Source organism: Dasypus novemcinctus, chromosome 20, assembly GCF_030445035.2.
Source record: "Dasypus novemcinctus isolate mDasNov1 chromosome 20, mDasNov1.1.hap2, whole genome shotgun sequence".
In the NCBI taxonomy this organism is placed as follows: Eukaryota; Metazoa; Chordata; class Mammalia; order Cingulata; family Dasypodidae; genus Dasypus; species Dasypus novemcinctus.
Genome location: NC_080692.1, coordinates 6,959,652 through 6,979,181, shown reverse-complemented (window position 1 = coordinate 6,979,181; position 19,530 = coordinate 6,959,652). Strand labels below are relative to the sequence as shown.

The following is a 19,530-nucleotide window of genomic DNA, read 5'->3' as shown; positions in this document are numbered from 1 at the left end:
GATACTGGTCTGTAGTTTTTGTTTATTGTGATGTGTTTGTCTGGTTTTTGTATCAGAGTAATGCTGGCCGCATAGAATGAGTTAGGAAATAGTCCCTCATCATATGTATTTTCACACATACCCTTGATTTTCAGTGTGGTAAAGATATACCTCTTTATATAGGTACATCTGCAACATAATGCTTTTGCAAGCATAATCATTCTGGCTCTGGGGTAAAATTTATCTACGTTATAGTGTTGTTGTAAAGTCAATGAAGTTCTATTTGTGAATGCACTTTTCAGAAATTCGAAGTGCTAAAATTAATATAAGATATGGGGACAGTTATAACAGTAGTTTCAGGGTTCTAGTAATTGCAGCGTTTAATCATAAATATGCTATGATGTAATTAACTCTGGCCAGACATAATAAATGATTCATTAATCTCAAAATTATAGAGCTTGAAGAAGCCGTTTCTAATTGAAGCAGTTCAAATTTTTAATATAAGAAGATATGTTCTTAAAATATGAAACGTAAGGTATTTATTCAGAATCAGGTTACCCTGGAAGGCACATCAGCATTTGTCCTCTGACCTGTTTGATAGTCAACTCTTTTCCAAGGGAAGAGGGCATAGTGGCTGCAATGCTGGGCTTTTAGCATTGTACTATTATTGTTGATCCTGGGAAAGTTAAAAGGTGATTCCAGGAGATTGGTGGCATGTGTTCTAACATGGTGGAATGTTCATCCTGCCTTTTTGGCAGATCCCAATACATAGTCAGAATGTACGGATAAGTAAGTAAATAAATAGTCAAGCATTCTTCTTTTTATACGTTTATTTTACTGGTTTTTAAAGAAGTTTGCCCTGAACAAGACCTTAGTAGCCATGGATAAACCCAGGTGTGTTCATGTTTCGTGGGCACGTTCACATCTCCAGTTCTAAACGTCCTCTAGGAAAGTCAAGTTTTAGCCAACAATCCACCCTTACTTAGACCAACATCACCTTCAACAATAAGTGCTAAACTTAGGAATTTGCTAATTGTGCTTCCTGATCTTTCATCTTTCATGCGACACACATATCACAAAGATACTATGGGTTTGGTTCCAGACAATGCAACAAAACGAATATTTGCAATAAAGTGAGTCATTTGACTTGGTTTCCCAGTGCATGTAAAAGTTATGTCTACACTACACTGTCATCTAAGTGTACAATAGCATTATTTCTAAAAAATAAATACACACCTCGATTAGAATGCAACTCAGAGACACAAAGTTAGCACACACTCTTGGAAAAATGGGCACCAGTAGACTTGCTTAACACAGGGTTGCCACAAACCTTCAGTTTGGGGGAAACATTTTAAAAAGCAATGAAATGAAGCACACTAAAACAAGGTATGCCTGAGATATGATTCCTGCTTTTAAAATAATTACAGCTTTCTGTCTGGAGACTAAGAGGTGTAGCTCTTTAGATGGTAGCTAATGAGTTAGGCCCGCCTTTGCGGTGGTTGCTCCATGCTCCCACTTTGAGCTCCCTGTAAAGGGTCCACTTCTGGCTTGCCAGTGAGCCATCCTGCTGTTAGTGTTTGACAACTGGAAACCCAGTGATTAGTTGCCAGTACCAGCATTGTTCTTTGCATGGGTATAAAAATAAGGATGATGATTTCCTCCTAGCTAAGGTAGGACTGACAAGAAATAAAATTACCGAGAGGTGAACATCTTGACTTGATTTACATGGTAAGAAGATACAATAAAGCAACTCCAAAGACTTACTTTGTCTTTTTCTCCAACTAATAAGTCAGTCTTCTTTCATTTTCATTAATCACAGTAAGCAGTGGTAGAGATATTCTAAAATTTATCCTGAAATTTATTAGGTGATTTGTAGGGGAGGGGACATTAAATTTGTCTTTCTGTCATTGTTTTGACAGCATTAATATTTAATGTCGTTCGTGTTTACTGAACATATTCAGAATGACATTCAGTAAGGAGAGGAGAGGTGAGGCATGTAGGAAAAGTGGCCCAGGAAAATCCAGAGGTGGCAGGGAAAAGTCAGCCCAAGATGAAAGTTTGCCCTAGGAAGTGAAGCTGTATGTGGACGTGAGTGGGGTAACAAAGGCCCGTCCTCCAGTTCTGCACCATCCAGCTCCTACCCCATCAGTCTGGCTTAGCTGGAGACCAGCTGTGCCTACTGATTAGGTTAGGCAATTTGCCACAATACTAGTGTGGTTTGTTTTACTTTCTTGCATCACTGGTTTTAATGGTTTTTTAAATCACTTTTACATTCACACATTTTGTTTCCTTGGCTGCTTAAGCAAATACTGTGCAGTGGGCTGGTTCAAGCAATGAGGATTTATTAGCTCATGATTTTGAGACTAGAAAAAGGTTCAAATCCAGGCCCCATCAAGGCAGTGCTTCCTTCCTGAAGACTGGTGTAAAAGGGCTGGCTCCGGGGATCCTTGGTCCCTGGCTCTTCTGTCACAGGGCAGGGCACCTGGCAGCCTCTCGGGCCCCTCTGTTCTTTTCCAGATTCCAGTGAGCTTCGCTTCTTGCTCTCGGTGGCCTTCTCCCTCTGTCTGAATTTCACTCTGCTTTTAAAGGGCTCCAGTAACAGGATTAAGAGCCGTCCTGATTCAGTTGGGTGGGCCTCATGGTAACTGAAGTAATCTCATCGAAAGATCCAACTTCCAGTGGGGTCACGCCCTCAGAAATGGGTTAAGTTTAAGAGCATGTTTTTCTAGGGTAATACTACTCTAAACCACTGTACATAGTTTTAAAAATCAGTTGTTCTTCAAATTTCTTATGGACAAACAGCAGTTCCTTGGTCAACCCTCCCATACTCCCTTTTTCTGCTCCCCAGACAACCATTTTCAACATAATTAGTGGGTTCTTTTGATATTTACTTATTTTGTTACTTTCTATGTTTTCTCTCCTATTTTAAACATAATCTAATGACTTCCCACTGTGAAAGATGAGAATTTAGCTATTTTTCACCTCCACATCCTCACAGACAGATAAGTTTCTGGACTTCTCTTCCTTCCCACTTCAAAGGATTATATTGCAGTTTGGTTAGATCACTGCTTTGTTTGCATTATTATTCCTCTCTTTATGCTCTTCACAGTTCAGCCATGGATTGTCATGACCACTTTTGCTTTTTTTGCACAATTTTTTCCTCCATGCATAAATGTCTTTTTAAAAATTGATTAGTTTCCCCAAACTTTTCTCCCAAGGAGAAAACCTCTCATTTCCATTCAAACACATGACTAATTTAGTAGTAGTCTTTTCTTGAAGGCATTTCCCCTGGAGCCTGATGGGCTTTCTAGGTCTGCTGTATTACATTCATCTTGAAATCTCCCTTTCCATCATCCTGGAGAATCTTTTTAGCTCTCCTGTGTTGAAGCACTTGTTTCCAGAATCTGGTGCCTTTCTTACTTTTCTTTAAAAAGAGCACAGCTCCAGTAATTTCCTGAGAAAGAGATACTTGGGGAATACACATATTTGCATATCAAGTATCTATTTTTACTCTCAACAGCTAGTTTGGCTAGATATAAAATTCTAGGTTGGCTCTAACTTTCCCTCAGTTTTGAAGGCATTGCTTCAGAGTATTCTGGCTGCTGGTGTGTATGTTGAGAAATGCAGTGCCATTTTGATTCTTAATCCTTTTTGGATAAAACGTCTCTTTCCCCTTTCCTGGGAAGGCTCCTTGCTCTGTCCCAAGTATTTCCCATGTGCCTTGGTGTGAGCCTGTTTCTCATTCATTTGTTCTGGACACTCTTGGACCCTTTCATTTTGTAAATTCAAGTCCTTCATGATCTTGAATTAATATAGGATTAGTTTATTGCTGTCACCTTTCTTTGTTCTCTCTTTCCAGAAGTATTATTTTAAATTGGTCCTTCTGGACCAGCCCTTTAATTTTCTTAACTCTGTGTTCCTCTTTTCCATATCTCCATCTTCTTTGCTCCTTTTTGGAAGATATAGCCAGCTTTCATCTTCCAATTTTGTTGTTGTTCTTTGTGGATGCAGTATGTGTCCTTATGTCTCTAAAGGTATTACTGATAGAGTTGTTTGTTTTTTTAATTTCATTTCATTTATTTCTCCTCCCCTCATTGTTTGCGCTCACTTTCTGCTCTCTGTGTCTGTTGGTTGGTCTTCTTTTTAGGAGGCACCAGGATCTGAACCGGGGACTTCCCATGGGGGAGGAAGGTGCCCATTGGCTTGAGCCACCTCCGCTTCCCACTTGTTGTGTCTCTCATTGTGTTTCCTCATTGTGTCTCTTCATTGTGTCATCTTGTTGTGTCAGCTCACTGTCTTGTCTTCTTTACTTATTTTTTTAATTTAATTTCTTTATCTCCACCTTCTCATTGTCTACACTCGCTGTCTGTTTGTCTTCTCCTTAGGAGGTCCTGGGAACCAAACCTGGGACCTCCCATGTGGGAGAGAGGTGTTCAGTTACTTGAACCACCTCGGCTCCCTGGTTTGTTTTGTCTCTCATTGTCTTTCCTTTTTGTGTTTCTTTGTTGCATCATCTTATTGCATCAGCTCACCACCTGCCCAGTACGCCAGCTCACCTTCTCCAGGAGGCCCTGGGTACTAAACCCAGCACCTCTCATGTGGTAGGCAGGAGTTCAGTCACCTGGGCCACATCTGCGTCCTACTGTCTTCTTTAGGAGGCACTGGGAACCAAACCCGGGACCTCCTGTGGGCTAGGTGGGCTCCCTACTGCTTGAGGCACATCCGCTTCCCAATGCTATTGTTTTTTACATCGCCCCTCCTCTTCCACAGCATATTGTACTTTCAGTGAGTTGCCTTTTTTCTGTTTTCTTTTCATTCTTTCATTTTAGAGGTTTTCCTCAGCAGTTGGACGCTGTGGGCTGTTTGAGCAGAGTTGAGAGTGGGGGCACTGCAGCTGGTTGAGGCTCTTGGCGCATTTCTGTTGGGCTGTGGGTGGGCGGTCTCAGGAAGAAAGCCCCGGTCGGAACGTTAAGTCTTTTCCCATGTGCTGGTCACGTTCTTCGGAGAAGACTCGGTCGACTCTGTCAGTCTCCTTCGTGAGGGTATTTTTCTAGATTCCGGGTTTTTGGAGATAAGGAGAGAAGGCCGAGGGTCTCAGTATTCAGCATAGAAGTCCTCTCTTTTCAGCAGGAGCCCAAGCCCTCCCCTCCACCTCCTGCTGCGACCTTCAGTCTTCTAGTCTTAGCAGGCTTTGAGCACCTCCCGCTTCCAGCCCACCTTTACTGCCCCTTCCACGGTACCTGGTGCCCCGCTGCTGAGCGCTTTGGCGGGTCTGCATGTGCTGGCCGCTCAGCCCTCCCCCTGGGGGCACAGGAGCCAGCCTCCTCGGGCTGCAGTCAGTTCCCTCGCAAACCTCTGCTTCTCAACTTCCAAAATTTTCTTGCTATCATTTTCTCTCCCTTTTTCTTAGTTCATGTAGGTCTATGCCTTTTAAAAATTCATTTTAGTGGGGAGTTGGGTGAGGGGGAAATCACATGCATGTTTCCAGGCTATCATCTTTAACCAGAACTCTCTCCTTCTTTCTTTTGTTTTGGGATGACTTTCATGTGATGATGACTAGGTGTAAAAGAGTGCTGCTACGTTTGTTGGTTTGGTTTGTTTGTTTTCAGGGACTTAGCAACTTAGATGGTTCTGAAAAGGTGCGTCTTTCCTTCTCCACTGAATCCTCACATAACACACATAATGTATATGTGTGCACACAGAAACAAACATTTAAAAAATATTTTACATGAAAACAGGCTGTGTTTTCCAGTGTTCAGTATGAACTAGACCTGTCCTTTACATCTTTTTTAATTCCTTGAAGCCAAAGAGAAAGTAACTTCTACATTCTATTATTTTTCAGAATTTCAGATTTTGAAAAAAAAGCAAATGATCGTTCTGAGATTGAAACCCAGACAGAGGAGAACACAGAAAAAGAGAAAGAAGAGGATGAAAGCCCAGAGACTGTGGGTACTAAGATTCTAAGACTGCTATTGCATACCTGATGCAGATACTGGATTCAAGTCTTGTGATACTTCATTTGCTTTAGAAATAGAAGAACAATATTATCTTAAATTTTTTTAAAATTTTGGTCGTATTTCCTTGTCCTTGGTTTGAATTTCACTCACTGTAAATTTTAGTGAGATATGTTCCTATCACAATTCTAGGAAACCATTCCTGTATCTCTTTTGGACGATTTTCTCTCCTAAATGCTTAAGCAAACTGCCAGCTTAATGACAAAGGAATTTTGTCCACTTTATAATGAGATCCACTCTGGACAGGGCACAACCCAGAAAGCTGAGTTGAATTTAAAGATCTTAGTTCTCTCCCACATCCAGTCTGAGTGGAAAAAGGTCTGTGTGTACAGGTAGTGTTCTGGGGTAGCTTAGAGGCGTGCCTGGAGCCACAGACAGACGCTTCTGCTTCGGGAGGCTGAAAGGAGCCATGAAGTTGGCGCGTGAAACATGTCTACACAAAATAGTGAAATACTCGCTTAGCTAACCCATTTGTCTAACAAATTCATGTAGAATGCCTACCATATGCCATGCTTGGGACCCAGTCTCTTAGACTTTGAAGAGAATGGAGAACATTCGGAAGCTGAGACTAAGAGATCCCCAATGAGTGTTAGCACCCTGGTGCCCAAACTCCGTCAGCAGCTGGTAGTAGGACTGTCACATAAAACTCATTTACAAAAGTGTCATGCTGCTGGGAAAAAGACTAAATTAGCTGAATAAACAAGAAACAGAAATTGGCAAGGGCGATACGAGGATGAGTTGTGAGCTGAATAAACAAGACTGTGGTTTGGCCCCCATGGTGATTGATGATCTCACAGTCCATTTTACCGTGATAAAGTCATGATCACAAATGCACCCAAACTGACCTGTTATTGCTTCCTAAGGAAGCAGGATTGTATCCGAAGCATTTTTTTTCATACAAGATATTTGGGGTATTGATTGTCAAAGTCTGATCAGTTCGCCAATCAGTCTTGATTGGATGCTAATAGTTCAGACTGTTTTCCCACAAAAAGGTTCGTTTCGCCCCTTGTGATAACCACTTACGTGTGTTTGGAATTTTGCGCCTGGCAGGTGGGAAGTGAAGTGGAAGCACTGAACCTGCAGGTAACAACCCTGTTCAGAGAGCTGCAGGAGGCGCACACGAAGCTCAGCGAAGCGGAACTGATGAAGAAGAGGCTTCAGGAAAAGTAAGCACGAGCAGTGGATGCTGTCCTCCTTTGAAAAAGTGTGCAGTTTTACAAAGGATGTGGCTCTGTTAAAACACAGGAACTTTGTTACTATGTTACTGACTGAAGAAAACAATAGACCTAATTAAAATATGAGTTTAGAAAATGCTAATGTCCAGGTTAATATCCAAGCCAGAAAATCCTTGTTGTCACCTGGGGGTCGGGGCCTGGGGGACCGCGAGTCTGCTGTTTGGAGGCGTCTGCTCAGTGCACCAGCCTACATGACGACCTGTGCAGAGCAGTGAGCTGGCTGGCTTTCCTGGGACTTACTTAAGTCGGCAGCGCAGGAATTGTTGGCAAGCATTAAAGAAGGTTGAAAAGGGAAAAAGGACTTGAGTGAGGGTGATTTAGGGGGAAAATTTCTTTTTCCATCAATTGTTAAGCTAACATATAAACTGAGAATTTTGTACGTGCTTGTTTCTCGGTGTAAGAATGGATCCCAAACTTAGGAAAGCTAGACTGATGCAGTTCTGCTAGATTCTCTGGCAGACACATTTCTTTTTTAGGATCAGGAATTGAACCCAGGACCTCAGATGTAAGCCAGCACTTTAGCCCTGAGCCACATCAGCTCCCCTGAGTTGGTTTTTTCACTTGTTTGTTTTGTTTCTTTGTTTTTAGGAGGCACTGGGAGTCAAACCCAGGACTCCCATGTGGGAAGCAGGTGCTCCACTGCTTGAGCCACACCCGCCCCCACATTTCTTGCTGATACGCAGGTTTTCTTGGGGTCATGATTGCCAGCACAGAACAGCGTGGTGCTAATGTGGTATGGCGTAACAGCTGGGCTGAGGCTCTGAACCCACAGACCTGGGTGTGAAATCTGGGTCTCCCAGTTACCTGCGGTATGACCCCGGGCAAGTTATTAACCTCTCGGAGCCTCAGTTTCACCATGTGTAAATTGTGTATTCATCACTCCTATTTCTTACATTGTATTAAATTAGGTCACGTTTAAAGTGCTTGGTGTTAATGTCTTACACATTTACTTGGTGTATGCTGTCTTATCGAAATTCTCTTTCTGACCTTTAAGAAGATTTAGGGGCCCTTCCTTTTCCCCTCTTGAATCTTTGTCAGGAGTCATAGTCTTTGTGCTTAATTGAAACTGTAGCTCTTTTAAATATGAAAGATAACCATAAGTCACTATGTGAGAAGCACCTTTAGCCAAGTCTTCTTTGGTCTCTGTTTAAATAATAAAAATCTATTAATGTAACTACTTAATTATTCAAAGTGAACAGTAACTCATGTAATCATGTCTTTCTCCTTAATGTTTAGGCATAGGGGTTTAGAAATATGACCATGTCTAGGAACAAGGCAAGGAAAATAAAATATTTTCTTGTGTATTGTTAAATCCTTGAAAATTGCAGCCCCAGATTGCTTTGTATTTGCTACATAATCGGGATCTGTTCAGAAGCTCCTGAGAATGATGGAACAATGTTTATCCGTATGAAATCTTGATCTTTCTTAGGTGCCAGGCCCTTGAAAGGAAAAACTCTGCAACCCCATCAGAGCTGAATGAAAAGCAAGAGCTTGTATATAATAACAGAAAGCTTCAGCTGCAAGTGGAAAGCATGCAGTCAGAAATCAAAATGGAGCAGGCTAAAACAGAAGATGAAAAGTGAGTGTATGTGATGGAGTGGCTGCTCACTAAGAGGAGATCGAGGAGCTGTTTTACACAGACGGGAATTCGGATTTGTGAATAAATTTATAAAATTTTTATTTATGTGGAGGAGTTCTAGGAGACTTTCTGAGAGGATAAAATTTTTAGTTTTGTCATAACAAAATTCAGTTAATTGCACTCTCTTCGTCATTCTTCAGGAAAGAGTATTTCCTTTGAGAGTAGTAAAATAGTAATAGGGAGTGACAAATGTAGGAGAGAAGGTTTTTCTCCTTGAGTGTCCATAAGAAAGTTGGGAGGCATGACTATCCATCAGTTTCAATGATTTTCCCCCCAAGATTTCATTTTTTCCTTTCTTTTTTAATAGGGCCAAATTAGCCTCCCTACAGTTGACACACAGTGAACTTCTTCAAGAACACAGAAATGTGTTGAAGACAATTGAAGAACTGAAAAAGAAAGAGGTATTTTCAGAAAAGAAAATTTTCACAACCCAGTGCTGAACAGAAACTGGTGAACATTTTATATGTTAAATATATGCATAAATGCTTTAATGCCTAACTAAGTCTGGTTTCAGAGGTTTCAAGATTTCCCGTTTATAGTTGCCTTCTTGAGCCTGTGTGCTTAGAACTTGCTGTCCCACCCATGTGTGATGTTCTCTGGGTACAAAGATGGCGCTGACATCCTGTTGTTAGGGAGCAGGCTCTCAGCATGTCCAATGAGGCACGAAGGAGAGCTGATTGTAGGGCTCCAGGGTGACACGTGCACAAGGAGGCCGCTGGCTGGCTGGGTGCCCGTGGGCACGTGGCACGGTGAAGCCAGCCTCTGACGGTCTGCGTTGCTGTGCAGCTGGGATCAGTACTGAGAGCCAGTGCCCTGGACCACTGGAGACGTGGCAGCTCTGAGTCAGAGGGGTCTTTGATTTGGATCCTCATGAATATACTGTGATCCTCATTTACTTTTTAGAATATTTTTTCTCCTTAAGTACCTAATGGTTTTGTGGGATTTTTTGTTTGTTTGTTTGTTTGTTGAGGTACTGCTGGCTGGGAATTGAACCCGGGACCTCATATGTGGGAAGCTGGCACTCACCCACCAAGCCACATCAGCTTCCCTGAGTTGGTTTTTTCATTTGTTTTGCTTGTTGTTTGTTTTTGTTTTTGTTTTTTTTAGGAGGCATCAGAAACCGAACCCAGGACCTCTCATGTAGGAAGCAGGCACTCAACTGCTTGAGCCACAACTGCCCCTTATTTTATTTATTCATTTTTTAGGACGTACCAGGGATTGAACCCAGGATGTTGTGCATGCAAAGCAGGCGCTCAATCACTGAGCTACACCTACTGCCTGGATTTTTAATTGAGTAAAATTATTTATTAAAATTTTCCACTGACTTCATCCATGAGAGTAAGATGCATGGAAAAATAACAGGATCAGGGAACCACAACCTCACTGAGATAGGGGCTTGTCATTGTTTCCCTTATTACTAAGATAAGTTTTGTGTTAAATTATTGTACTAAAGTAGGAAGTCATTTGCAAGCTCCAAGTTTAATGAACACAACTTTCCCATAAGTAATTGTTGCTAATTAACATAAAAGTTTAGCGCCTATAACTTAAAAAAAAAAAACCTCATCTAATATTTTGCTAAAATTGGTTGAATGATTTCAAAGCCATCTCAATAGCAAGTCGGTCTTTTCCAGCTAGAAAAAGTGGACAAGGTGGTGCTGCAGGAGCTAAACGAGAAGCTGGCCCGTGCGGAGCAGGCGCTGGCCTGCAAGCAGTGCCAGATGGACGGGATGAAGCAGACCCTCACGCGGCAGGAGGAGGACCTGGAGACCATGGCCGTGCTGCGGGCCCAGGCAAGGCTGGGCCGCCCCGGGGCACCCGGGCGCGCTCCACGGCGACCGCGGTGCTTAAGACAGTCTTCTGGCTTCGTAGTTTTTCCACCAGTGTAGTGTTAAAACTTCGCTATGGAAGTTTAACCCGTGGGGGTATTGTGCCAGACTTAAGCCTAGAGCTCAGCGAGTGGTCCTTGAACACAGTCCACAGGCCAAGGCAGAGCCGTCCAGAGCCCTCCTGAGGCCCCGCCCCCACAGTAGCCTCGTCCTGGTGGAGGCCCAGCGGGCGGGTTTCGCTTTCCCAGCGTCACTGAACGGAGCTGTACTTAGTATTCTTTTGAAATTGGCGTCTTTCATCAACATTAAGTTTGTGGGCTTCATCAGTGCGATGCTAGTTCCTCCATTTTCATCCCTACCGTATTTCATTGCATATACGATACTTTATTTTTATTCCTAGATATTTTATATTTTTATGGTACTACTGTAATTGGCACATTTTTTAAAACATTTTATTTCCTAAGGATTATTGTTAGGTAGGAGTATGATTGGTTTTCATACGTTGACTTTATATGTAGCAAATTTGCTCAACTCATTTTCATTCTAATAGAATTTCTAAATACTCTTTGGACTTCCCATATAAAGAATCATGTCATTTGAATAATGACCGTTTTATTCTTCCGTTCTGATTCTTTTTGTCTTTTGTTTCTTCTTGTGTTATTGTGAGGTTAGGACCCCTCCCAGTGCAGTGCTGCCTACTACTGGAGATCGCAGACGGAGGAGCTCTGCCGTCTCGGGGCAGCGCCTTTAGCATTTCACTGTCAAGTGTGCTATGTGGGGTTCTGTAGGTAACAGTTATCGGGTTAAGGAAATTCTCTTCCTTGTTTTCCAAGAATTTTATTTTGAATGAATATTGAATTTTACTTAGGAAACTTTTTTCTGTAAAATTATATAATTAGGCAATATGTTTTTTTCTTTTAATTTGCTGTGATTGTTTTATACTAAACCTTGCATTCCATGAATTATTCTCTAAATATAATGCTGAATTTAGTTTGCTCATATTTTGCTTAGGATTTTTATCTATGTTGTTGAGTAAGATTGGCCTAGAATTTTCCTTTTGCTACCATCCTTGTCAGATTTTGATACCAGGGTTATGTTGACCTCTTAAAAACAAGTTGAGGGACATTTCTTCTTTTACTCTTCTCTGGAAGGATTTGGGTAAGATGGGCTCTCTGTAAACCACACTGAGACTGGTGTTTGGAATACTTGGAGGAGAGTTTATGAGTATGTGTTTAAGAGTGAGAATGCATCTTCCTTGAGATACACAATCACAAAAAAGGGAAAAATAGCCTTTTCTTTTTAAGTTACCAGAGATCTCCGATGAAGTTTTAGGATTATCAGGTACTTTTTCCAAATTTTTTTTTTTAAAGATTTATTTTATTTATTTCTCTCTTCTCCCCTCCTGTTGTCTGCTCTCTGTGTCAACTCGCTGTGTGTTCTTCTGTACCTGCTTGCACCCTTAGCGGCACCAGGAAACTGCATCTCTTTTTCGTTGCATCATCTTGCTGCGTCAGCTCTCCGTGTGTGCAGTACCACTCCTGGGCAGGCTGCACTTTTTTCACATGGGGCAGCTCTCCTTGCAGAGCACACTCCTTGTGTGTGGGGCACCCCCGCGTGGCACGGCACTCCTTGGGTGCGGCAGTTCTGCACGTGGGCCAGCAACACGGGTCAGGAGTCCCTGGGTTTGAACCCTGGACCTCCCATGTGGTAGGTGGACACTCTATCAGCTGAGCCATGTCCACTTCCCCAAATTTATTTTTAAATTATATAAGCAATGCTTTTAGACAATAGAGAATTATATAAAATAGGAAGAGAAAATCCAACTCTCCCAAATTCATTTTTGGTCAGTGGAACATAGATTCCTTCTCTTTTTGTTTGTTGAATTAAAACAGGATCCCACTGTATCTTTTGTAGTATAACATTTTCCATAATGGTGTATCTCGGATATCTCTTCATGCTGTCACTCACAGCCATACATTAACTTTTAAACTATTGCATAGTTTCCCAAAGTATGTGCTATCGTGATAAATTTATCTAGTGCTCTACTAATGGACACTTAGGTTGCACTGATATTTTTGCTGTCACTAGCTGTGCTGCAGTGAACATTCTTGTACATGTGTGTCTTTGTGTATTTGTGGGATCTGTATTATGATTTAGAAATGGAATGGTTGGGCTGATCGGTATGCAAATTTGAATGTTAAGTAAATGTTGCCAAACTGCCTTCCAAAAATATGTAACCAAAATTATACTCTCACCAAAAACGTATAAGAGCATATTTGCCAATATGATGAAGTTAACCTGGCTATTTTTAGTGTGACAATACCAGTAGCTTATCATTCCCTACAGACATATTCTTTTTTTTTCTTTTTTTTTTAATTGTATTTTTTTTAAGATACATAGATCACAGAAAATGTTACATTAAAAAATATAAGAGGTTCCCACATACTCCACACACACACACACACCCCACTCCTCCCACATCAACAACCTCTTTCATCATTGTGGCACATTCATTGCATTTGGTGAATACATTTTGGAGCACTGCTGCACCACGTGGATTATAGTTTACATCATAGTTTACATTCTCCCCCAGTACATCCAGTGGGTTATGGCAGGATATATAATGTCCAGCATCTGTCCCTGCAGTACCATTTAGGACAACTCCAAGTCTAGAAAATGCCCCCACATCTCATCTCTACTTCCCTCTCCCTGCCCTCAGCAACTACCATGGCCACTTTCTCCACATCAGTGCTACAGTTTATTACCTGCTGCCCAGGGTAACTGGCCCTGGTGAATTGGAGATGGTCGACTGATACTATGGCTTTGTTTTATTTCCACAGGAATAGAACATCAATCTCTCTGAGCTCTTTGCAGTGTTCCCTTTGTCCTTGGGACCTCATGTCACTGGGTTCTTCTGTTCTCTTGTACTTGTACTTTTGCCATATTCTGTCCACTGGCATTCATCTTGTCTTGATAGGTACTCTTGTTTATATAAATTCAGCAGCTCTCTTGAGCACCTGTAACGTGTCAGTCTCTGTTCTCTCTGCTGGGGGCAGCGGAACGGACACGACCGAGACCCTGTTCTTCTTAGCTTACTCTAGGAAGTGATCGAAGGGAGATTCTGACTCGAGTTCAGATGGGACTCAGAAGCCCAGGATCCATCAGTGGTAGCGTCATGTAATTTTACTTTTAAAAGAAATGGGTAATACTTTGTATCCTGGAACTATTAAATTTGAAAAGAATAGCCTACAATTTTAAACATAGAAAGTTAAAAACTGGCATTAAAAAAATGCCCAATTTGCTTAAATTTCTAACCCTGTTAAGCAGTTTATTTTCACTCTATAATTTGGTAATAATGAAGAAATTGCTACCATGACGTATTAGTTATCTATTGCTGTATAACAAACTTCCCCAAAACTTAGCAGGCTGAAGACAACAGCAAAAACATCCATGATCCCACACAGGTTCTGTGAGGCAGGAGTCCCAAGGCAGCGTGGCGGGCGGTTCTGCTCAGGCCCTCAGGAGCTGGAAGGTGCACTGCAAGATGTGTTGCTCACTCGGCTGTTGGCAGCAGGCCTCAGCGCCCCCCGTGTGGGCCTCTCCACAGGGCCCCTTGAGTGTCCTCACGGTGCGGCAGCTGGCATCCGCCAAGCCGGGATCCAGCAGACAGAGCAAGCCACTGCTCATTCCTGCAGGGTCCTGGTGGCTGCACGGGGCAGCCCCGCTCACGGGAAGGGGCCTCACCATGGGCAGGAACACGAGCGAGGCCCCTGCGCCGTCACGGAGGCGGCCTCCACCCACGGCAGTGGCTTGGCACAGGGAAAGGGCCCGCGCAGAGCCTGATGTGGTTGCTTAACTAACTTGCCCAAGGTTCAGCGCTGTTAAGCTTGTTTTTAAAATGAGGATAGCAATTCTGCATTTTCAGGATTTTTGATAAAGTGAAATGAGATAACCAATATAAAATACCCCACGTAGGACCTCACCCACGTATGGAATTCAAGCAATAGCGTCTATTTTTTATTTTAAATTTTGCTTAAGGTCAGCCTTCATAACTATGCCTGACAGAGTGAATAAATCGTTTGTTATTCTTACCCTAATCCTGGGTATTATTTTTTGAAAGGACTCTTAACTACCATGGAAAAGAGAATTTTACTGACTTAATTTTACTGGTGCAGACAGTAGTTAAGCCCCTCGTCTGAGCGTGGTGGCCACATTCTAATCGGTTTAAGCTTATACGCGCACACGTGCACGCAAGCGTCATCTCCTCGGAGGTGACTGGAAAGCCACGGCGCCGCGCTGCTGGCGGGAGCCTGCGCTGTCCCTCAGAGGCGAGCCCAGGCCGCAGGCCCTGCAGAGGCGGGGCGGGGGACGCGGGCGGGCGGTGCTGACCCCCGCGGCTCTTGCTCCTGACAGATGGAGGTTTACTGCGCCGATTTCCATGCGGAAAGAGCAGCACGGGAGAAGATCCACGAGGAGAAGGAGCAGCTGGCCCTGCAGCTGGCACTTCTGCTGAAGGAGAATAATGTTTTTGAGGATGGCGGCAGGTAAGGTCCAAGGCGCGGAGGGTGGCGGCACCCGTCGGGCGGCCCGCCTGCGGGTCTCGTCTCCCGGCCGCACCGCTCTGGGGGCACACTGTGTGCTCACGCTCAGCCGGCTCCCGCCAAGGTGGGGAGGGTCTGGCAGGGACCCGGCCTGCTCCTCACTTTAGATAGCTGGGAACGCAGGGCATTGTGTTCGGAGGTCTTCGCCTGCCATTGTCACGGGGGAAACATCCATAACTCCTCAAACGAACTTCTCTAGTATCCTGTAAAAAGAAAACACTGCCAGAAACTACTGCTGCCCTTTAAACGTTCATTTGGAAACAGTTTTTAAAATACAGAAAATGCGGAGAATGAAGTAACACACCCCGTTCAGAACTTGACAGGTGCTAGCATTCGCCTCAAGTGTTCTTTTTATTAAAGGCCCTAAGAGCAGCTGTAGATAAAGTCGACGTCCCCTCTGCCCTCACCTTGTGCCTCCAGGAATGGGGTGTGGGGCCTCCTTATCTCTTCCATGCTTTCACGTGTGTGTGCATCGATATAGTAGCTTAAAACAAGGTAATGCTAATTTCTCTATTGGAGTTACAAAATGATCACCATATGTTTCATCCCTTAACTTTACACAGCATTGTGATTTTGAATTCTGTCTGTCATTCTATTTAATTGCTGTATAGTTTCTTATTTTAGAAATATACTACTTTTTAAAAAATCTATTCTGTCAGTAGACAGTTTGCTTATTTCCTAACTGCCTTTTTTAAAAACTCTTGGTTGTTTCTTTTACTGTATAGTGTTCTAATGCCAATAATTTTTTTCAAACTACTCTTGGGTCTTTAATATTTTTGTGAGCTTTGACACTGTAATTGACTCTCTTGTTCCCTTCCTTCTGTTGAGGAAATCCCTGTGGTGGTGATCCTGTTTCCAGGTTGTAGAAGGTCACGTGTAGTGTTGCTTTATCCCAGCAGGCAGTCCTTGATGGAGATGCAGAGCCGCCACGGAGCGCGGACGAGTGACGCAGACCAGCAGGCTTACCTCGTCCAGAGAGGTGAGTGGTGCCGGGCGCGGGCACTCAGGGCTGCCGGGAGCAGCAGCGCCCTGCCAGGAAGACGTGCTCGACAGCGGCTGCCAGACATCTCCAAACACAGAGCCCCGTCAGTGCCCCCGGCTCCACCCCCCCGCCGAGCCCACACCCGGCTCCTGAGCTGGCCGTCAGGGCTGGCAGAGCCCAGGCTCGAGCCCTGCCTCGCTCTGCTCCCTGCAGGTGTGAGCCAGACCGGCTCTCTCGCTGCTCCTGGAGCTTCTCTGATGCTTTTATACCGACAGATTTGCTTCTGCAGGGTCCTTCCCCACATATAACCCTCTCTCCCGCTAGTCTCTTTCCTGGGAACAGTCTGCTGGGCACTAGGGAACAAAAGGTACAAGGCATGGTCAGGTCTCTAGAGACTGGGGTCTAGTTGGAGAGACAGGATGTGCACATAAAAAGATGAATTCAGAATCCAAGGTCACACGCAGGTAGGAGGAACATCAGTGCTCAGATCAGAAGGGAGGATGACCACGGGCCTAGGAAGGCCTTCGAAAGACGGGACAGTACGCCTGGCCTTGACGCAAGGATTTGCCCAAGTGTGTGGGGGATATAAGGGCAAATGCAGAGATGAGTGTGAATAAGCGGACTGGTACGGGGGCCCCGATCTGTCTCGAGGCCTGGACCAGGAAGACAAGGAGGGCACAGGCAGATGCAGTACAGCCTAAAGGGCACCTGGAGCCCCGTCAGTGGTGGTCGTCCCGAGAAGGGCTCGGCGAACAGCAGCCCACAGGCCGGACCTGGCCACCCTGTTCTTAGGAAGTTCGACTGGCACGTGGCCATGCCCTTTGCTTTACGTGTTGTCCATGGCTGCTGCCGTGGGCCAGTGGCAGAGGTGAGTTGATTTGACAGACGTGTGGCCTGTGATGCCAATGTATTCACTCCCTGGGACTTCACAGAGCAGGTTGGCAGGCCCCCACTCTAGATCAGTGAGAGAACTAGGATGCTCCCAGCTCCAGAAATCGTGCCTTGTGTTCAGTATTTCCATCTGAGAATGCCTCTGCAGTTTTCAGAATGCAAACTGTCTGTAACAGTCTTGCATGTTATTAAATTCAGGTAACATTGTTTGTGCCTAGAAACAGATAACCAAGTTAAGGTTCTCCCCCCATCAGCCACCGACAACAGGTATTCTCTGTTTGGTCCAGAAAGATCAGATCAAAGAGACGCTCCAGGAGCCAGAAGTAATTTCCAACTTTGACCTTTGAAATAGCGCCAAGGCTGTTTCCCGCGTTCTTTAGTGTAGGCGTGAATCTCAGGATGACTCCAGGCACGGGGGGGGGGGGGGGGTCGGGGCAGGCATTCTTCCCTTCCCTCCCTCCACTTACTTGACCACGCAGCCCCTCCTCACTCTCCAGGCTCCTCTCAGTGTACCAGTCTCACCCAGAAGCCCTTCCCCCCAGCCGTCTTCCCTCTGTGGGCTCCTGCCGAACCCTCTCGCGGTAAAAAGCCAGGGCCATACCCCACCCCCAGCAGTTTCGCACACATCCAAGATACTCGCAGTAGCTGCTGCTCTAAGCTGCTGCACCCTTGCTCTCTTGGTTCTTTCCTACTCCTTTTGTTTATATTCTCATCCTTCTCCCTTATTCGTTCAAATAATCTGATTTTTACTAGAACGTGTATTATCCTGCATCTAGAGCTGGAACCAGGTATTTTCATGGCCCTAGAACTGGAATGGAACTTAAATCTTACTAAGGAAGCAGGGTGCCATTTTTGGAGATTTTTCTCTTTGTGTGTTGTGATTACTTCAGTTAAAAAAAAAAAAAAAAGCTATGTTCCCTTCCCACCTAGGTATTGATGACAAAGTCTAACTCAGGCTAAAATTAGCCCACTCACTATTAAAACCAACAAGCAGAGCCTTTGGCGGGGAACTGATGAACGACGTTGCCTTTATTCCAGGAGCTGAGGATGGCAGCTGGGGGCAGCAGCAGCAGCGGAACATTCCAGTTCACTCGTGCCCCAAGTGCGGCGAGGTCCTGCCTGACATTGACACCCTGCAGATCCACGTCATGGACTGCATCATCTGAGGGCTGCCAGTCCACCGCCCCAAAACCAAAACCACGGGTGAACGCCAGGTTTTTTCCTCCAAGAGTTGTACTTTTGTGTTATTTGTTTTCACTCAAATATTTTGGCTCAGTGTATTTGTTAGGAGGAAGAAAATACATACATTCTAAGTATATACATTTTTCCTGGATGTCCTTAAACTCACAAAATAGTATCTGTAACAAGCCGCCCCTCAGCTAAGTTCAGGGTGGTTTACATTCAGTCTGTGCAATGCTCCCCTGTAGACTTAGTGTGGCAGTTCATGTGACTAGAACTGATCATTTCTAAGAACCTTAAAGGAGGCGGATTTCATGAAAAAAATATCTCAAGTATTTTTTTAATAGATTGTTATTTTCCTTCATCCATTTAAAAAGACTCTGGGACTGTGTGCCTATGTGTGTGTATATGTGGTGGTTTTACCGCAGCACAGTTGTGACATGGGCGCTTTTCACATGAGCACTGTGGGCTTTTACTTGAGTCAGACAAGTGAGAAAACGGTGGGTGTACAGGAAGCCAACAGCAATAGTTTCGCTTGATTTCGCAACATTCGCAGCGTAGAGAGGTTAGCTTTGCTCCTTCCTTGTACTACAGATACAAGGGCTTGTACAGCAGATACTTTAATAGTCTGTAAAAAGAACAGCTCTCTATTGATTTTCTTCCTGGACCAGGTAGAACTTCATAATCACACACACAAAAACATTAATGCAAAATAAAATGTTGCTTGTAAAACGTTGACATTGTTTATATATGACTAATTCTTATAAGGCATTTTCTGTATTAAGTTGATTCAGCTTAATATAACTTTAACATTTATTTCAGATCTATTTGATTAATTGCATGACTGCACAAAAACCTTTTCTAGACATCATACACATTGTTTGAGTTGGGAGTTGTTTTTGCTAAGGAGGGAAATAGGTATTTGCTGTATTTTGTAAACCTATAGTTTCCCCAGACTAGCTAATACTGGACCAGACATAAAAATAATGTCCTTTTGCATCTAGGTTCTAAAATCATTTAAGAGCAGTTTAAAGGTCTCCTTTGTTTGGATTTGTCATAAGAATCTCTCCTAGGAAAACTTGATTTTTTATATAGATACTTTTATTTCATTTTACTTTATTTTTTTATTTTTTAGGAGGAACGAGGGATTGAACCCAGGACCTCGTACAAGGGAAGCAAGGTGC

At 43.7% G+C, this 19,530-nt stretch overlaps 1 protein-coding gene across 3 annotated transcripts in view; it reads left to right on the top strand.

Annotated features, from left to right (window-relative positions):
• Positions 1 to 19,082, top strand: part of OPTN (optineurin) — a 37,672-nt gene extending 18,590 nt beyond the window's left edge. For 2 of the 3 annotated variants that reach the window (XM_023586908.3, XM_023586909.3), the window contains 8 exons: positions 5,822 to 5,924; positions 7,044 to 7,159; positions 8,658 to 8,807; positions 9,175 to 9,268; positions 10,499 to 10,657; positions 15,107 to 15,237; positions 16,191 to 16,273; positions 18,206 to 19,082. In XM_023586908.3, coding sequence (XP_023442676.2) covers positions 5,822 to 5,924; positions 7,044 to 7,159; positions 8,658 to 8,807; positions 9,175 to 9,268; positions 10,499 to 10,657; positions 15,107 to 15,237; positions 16,191 to 16,273; positions 18,206 to 18,333 — 964 coding nt within the window. In that variant the 3' untranslated portion in view covers positions 18,334 to 19,082. The remainder of the gene's footprint in view (positions 1 to 5,821; positions 5,925 to 7,043; positions 7,160 to 8,657; positions 8,808 to 9,174; positions 9,269 to 10,498; positions 10,658 to 15,106; positions 15,238 to 16,190; positions 16,274 to 18,205) is intronic. The other variant, XM_012522624.3, reaches the window with a different exon arrangement.
• The last annotated feature ends 448 nt before the right edge of the window (positions 19,083 to 19,530 follow it).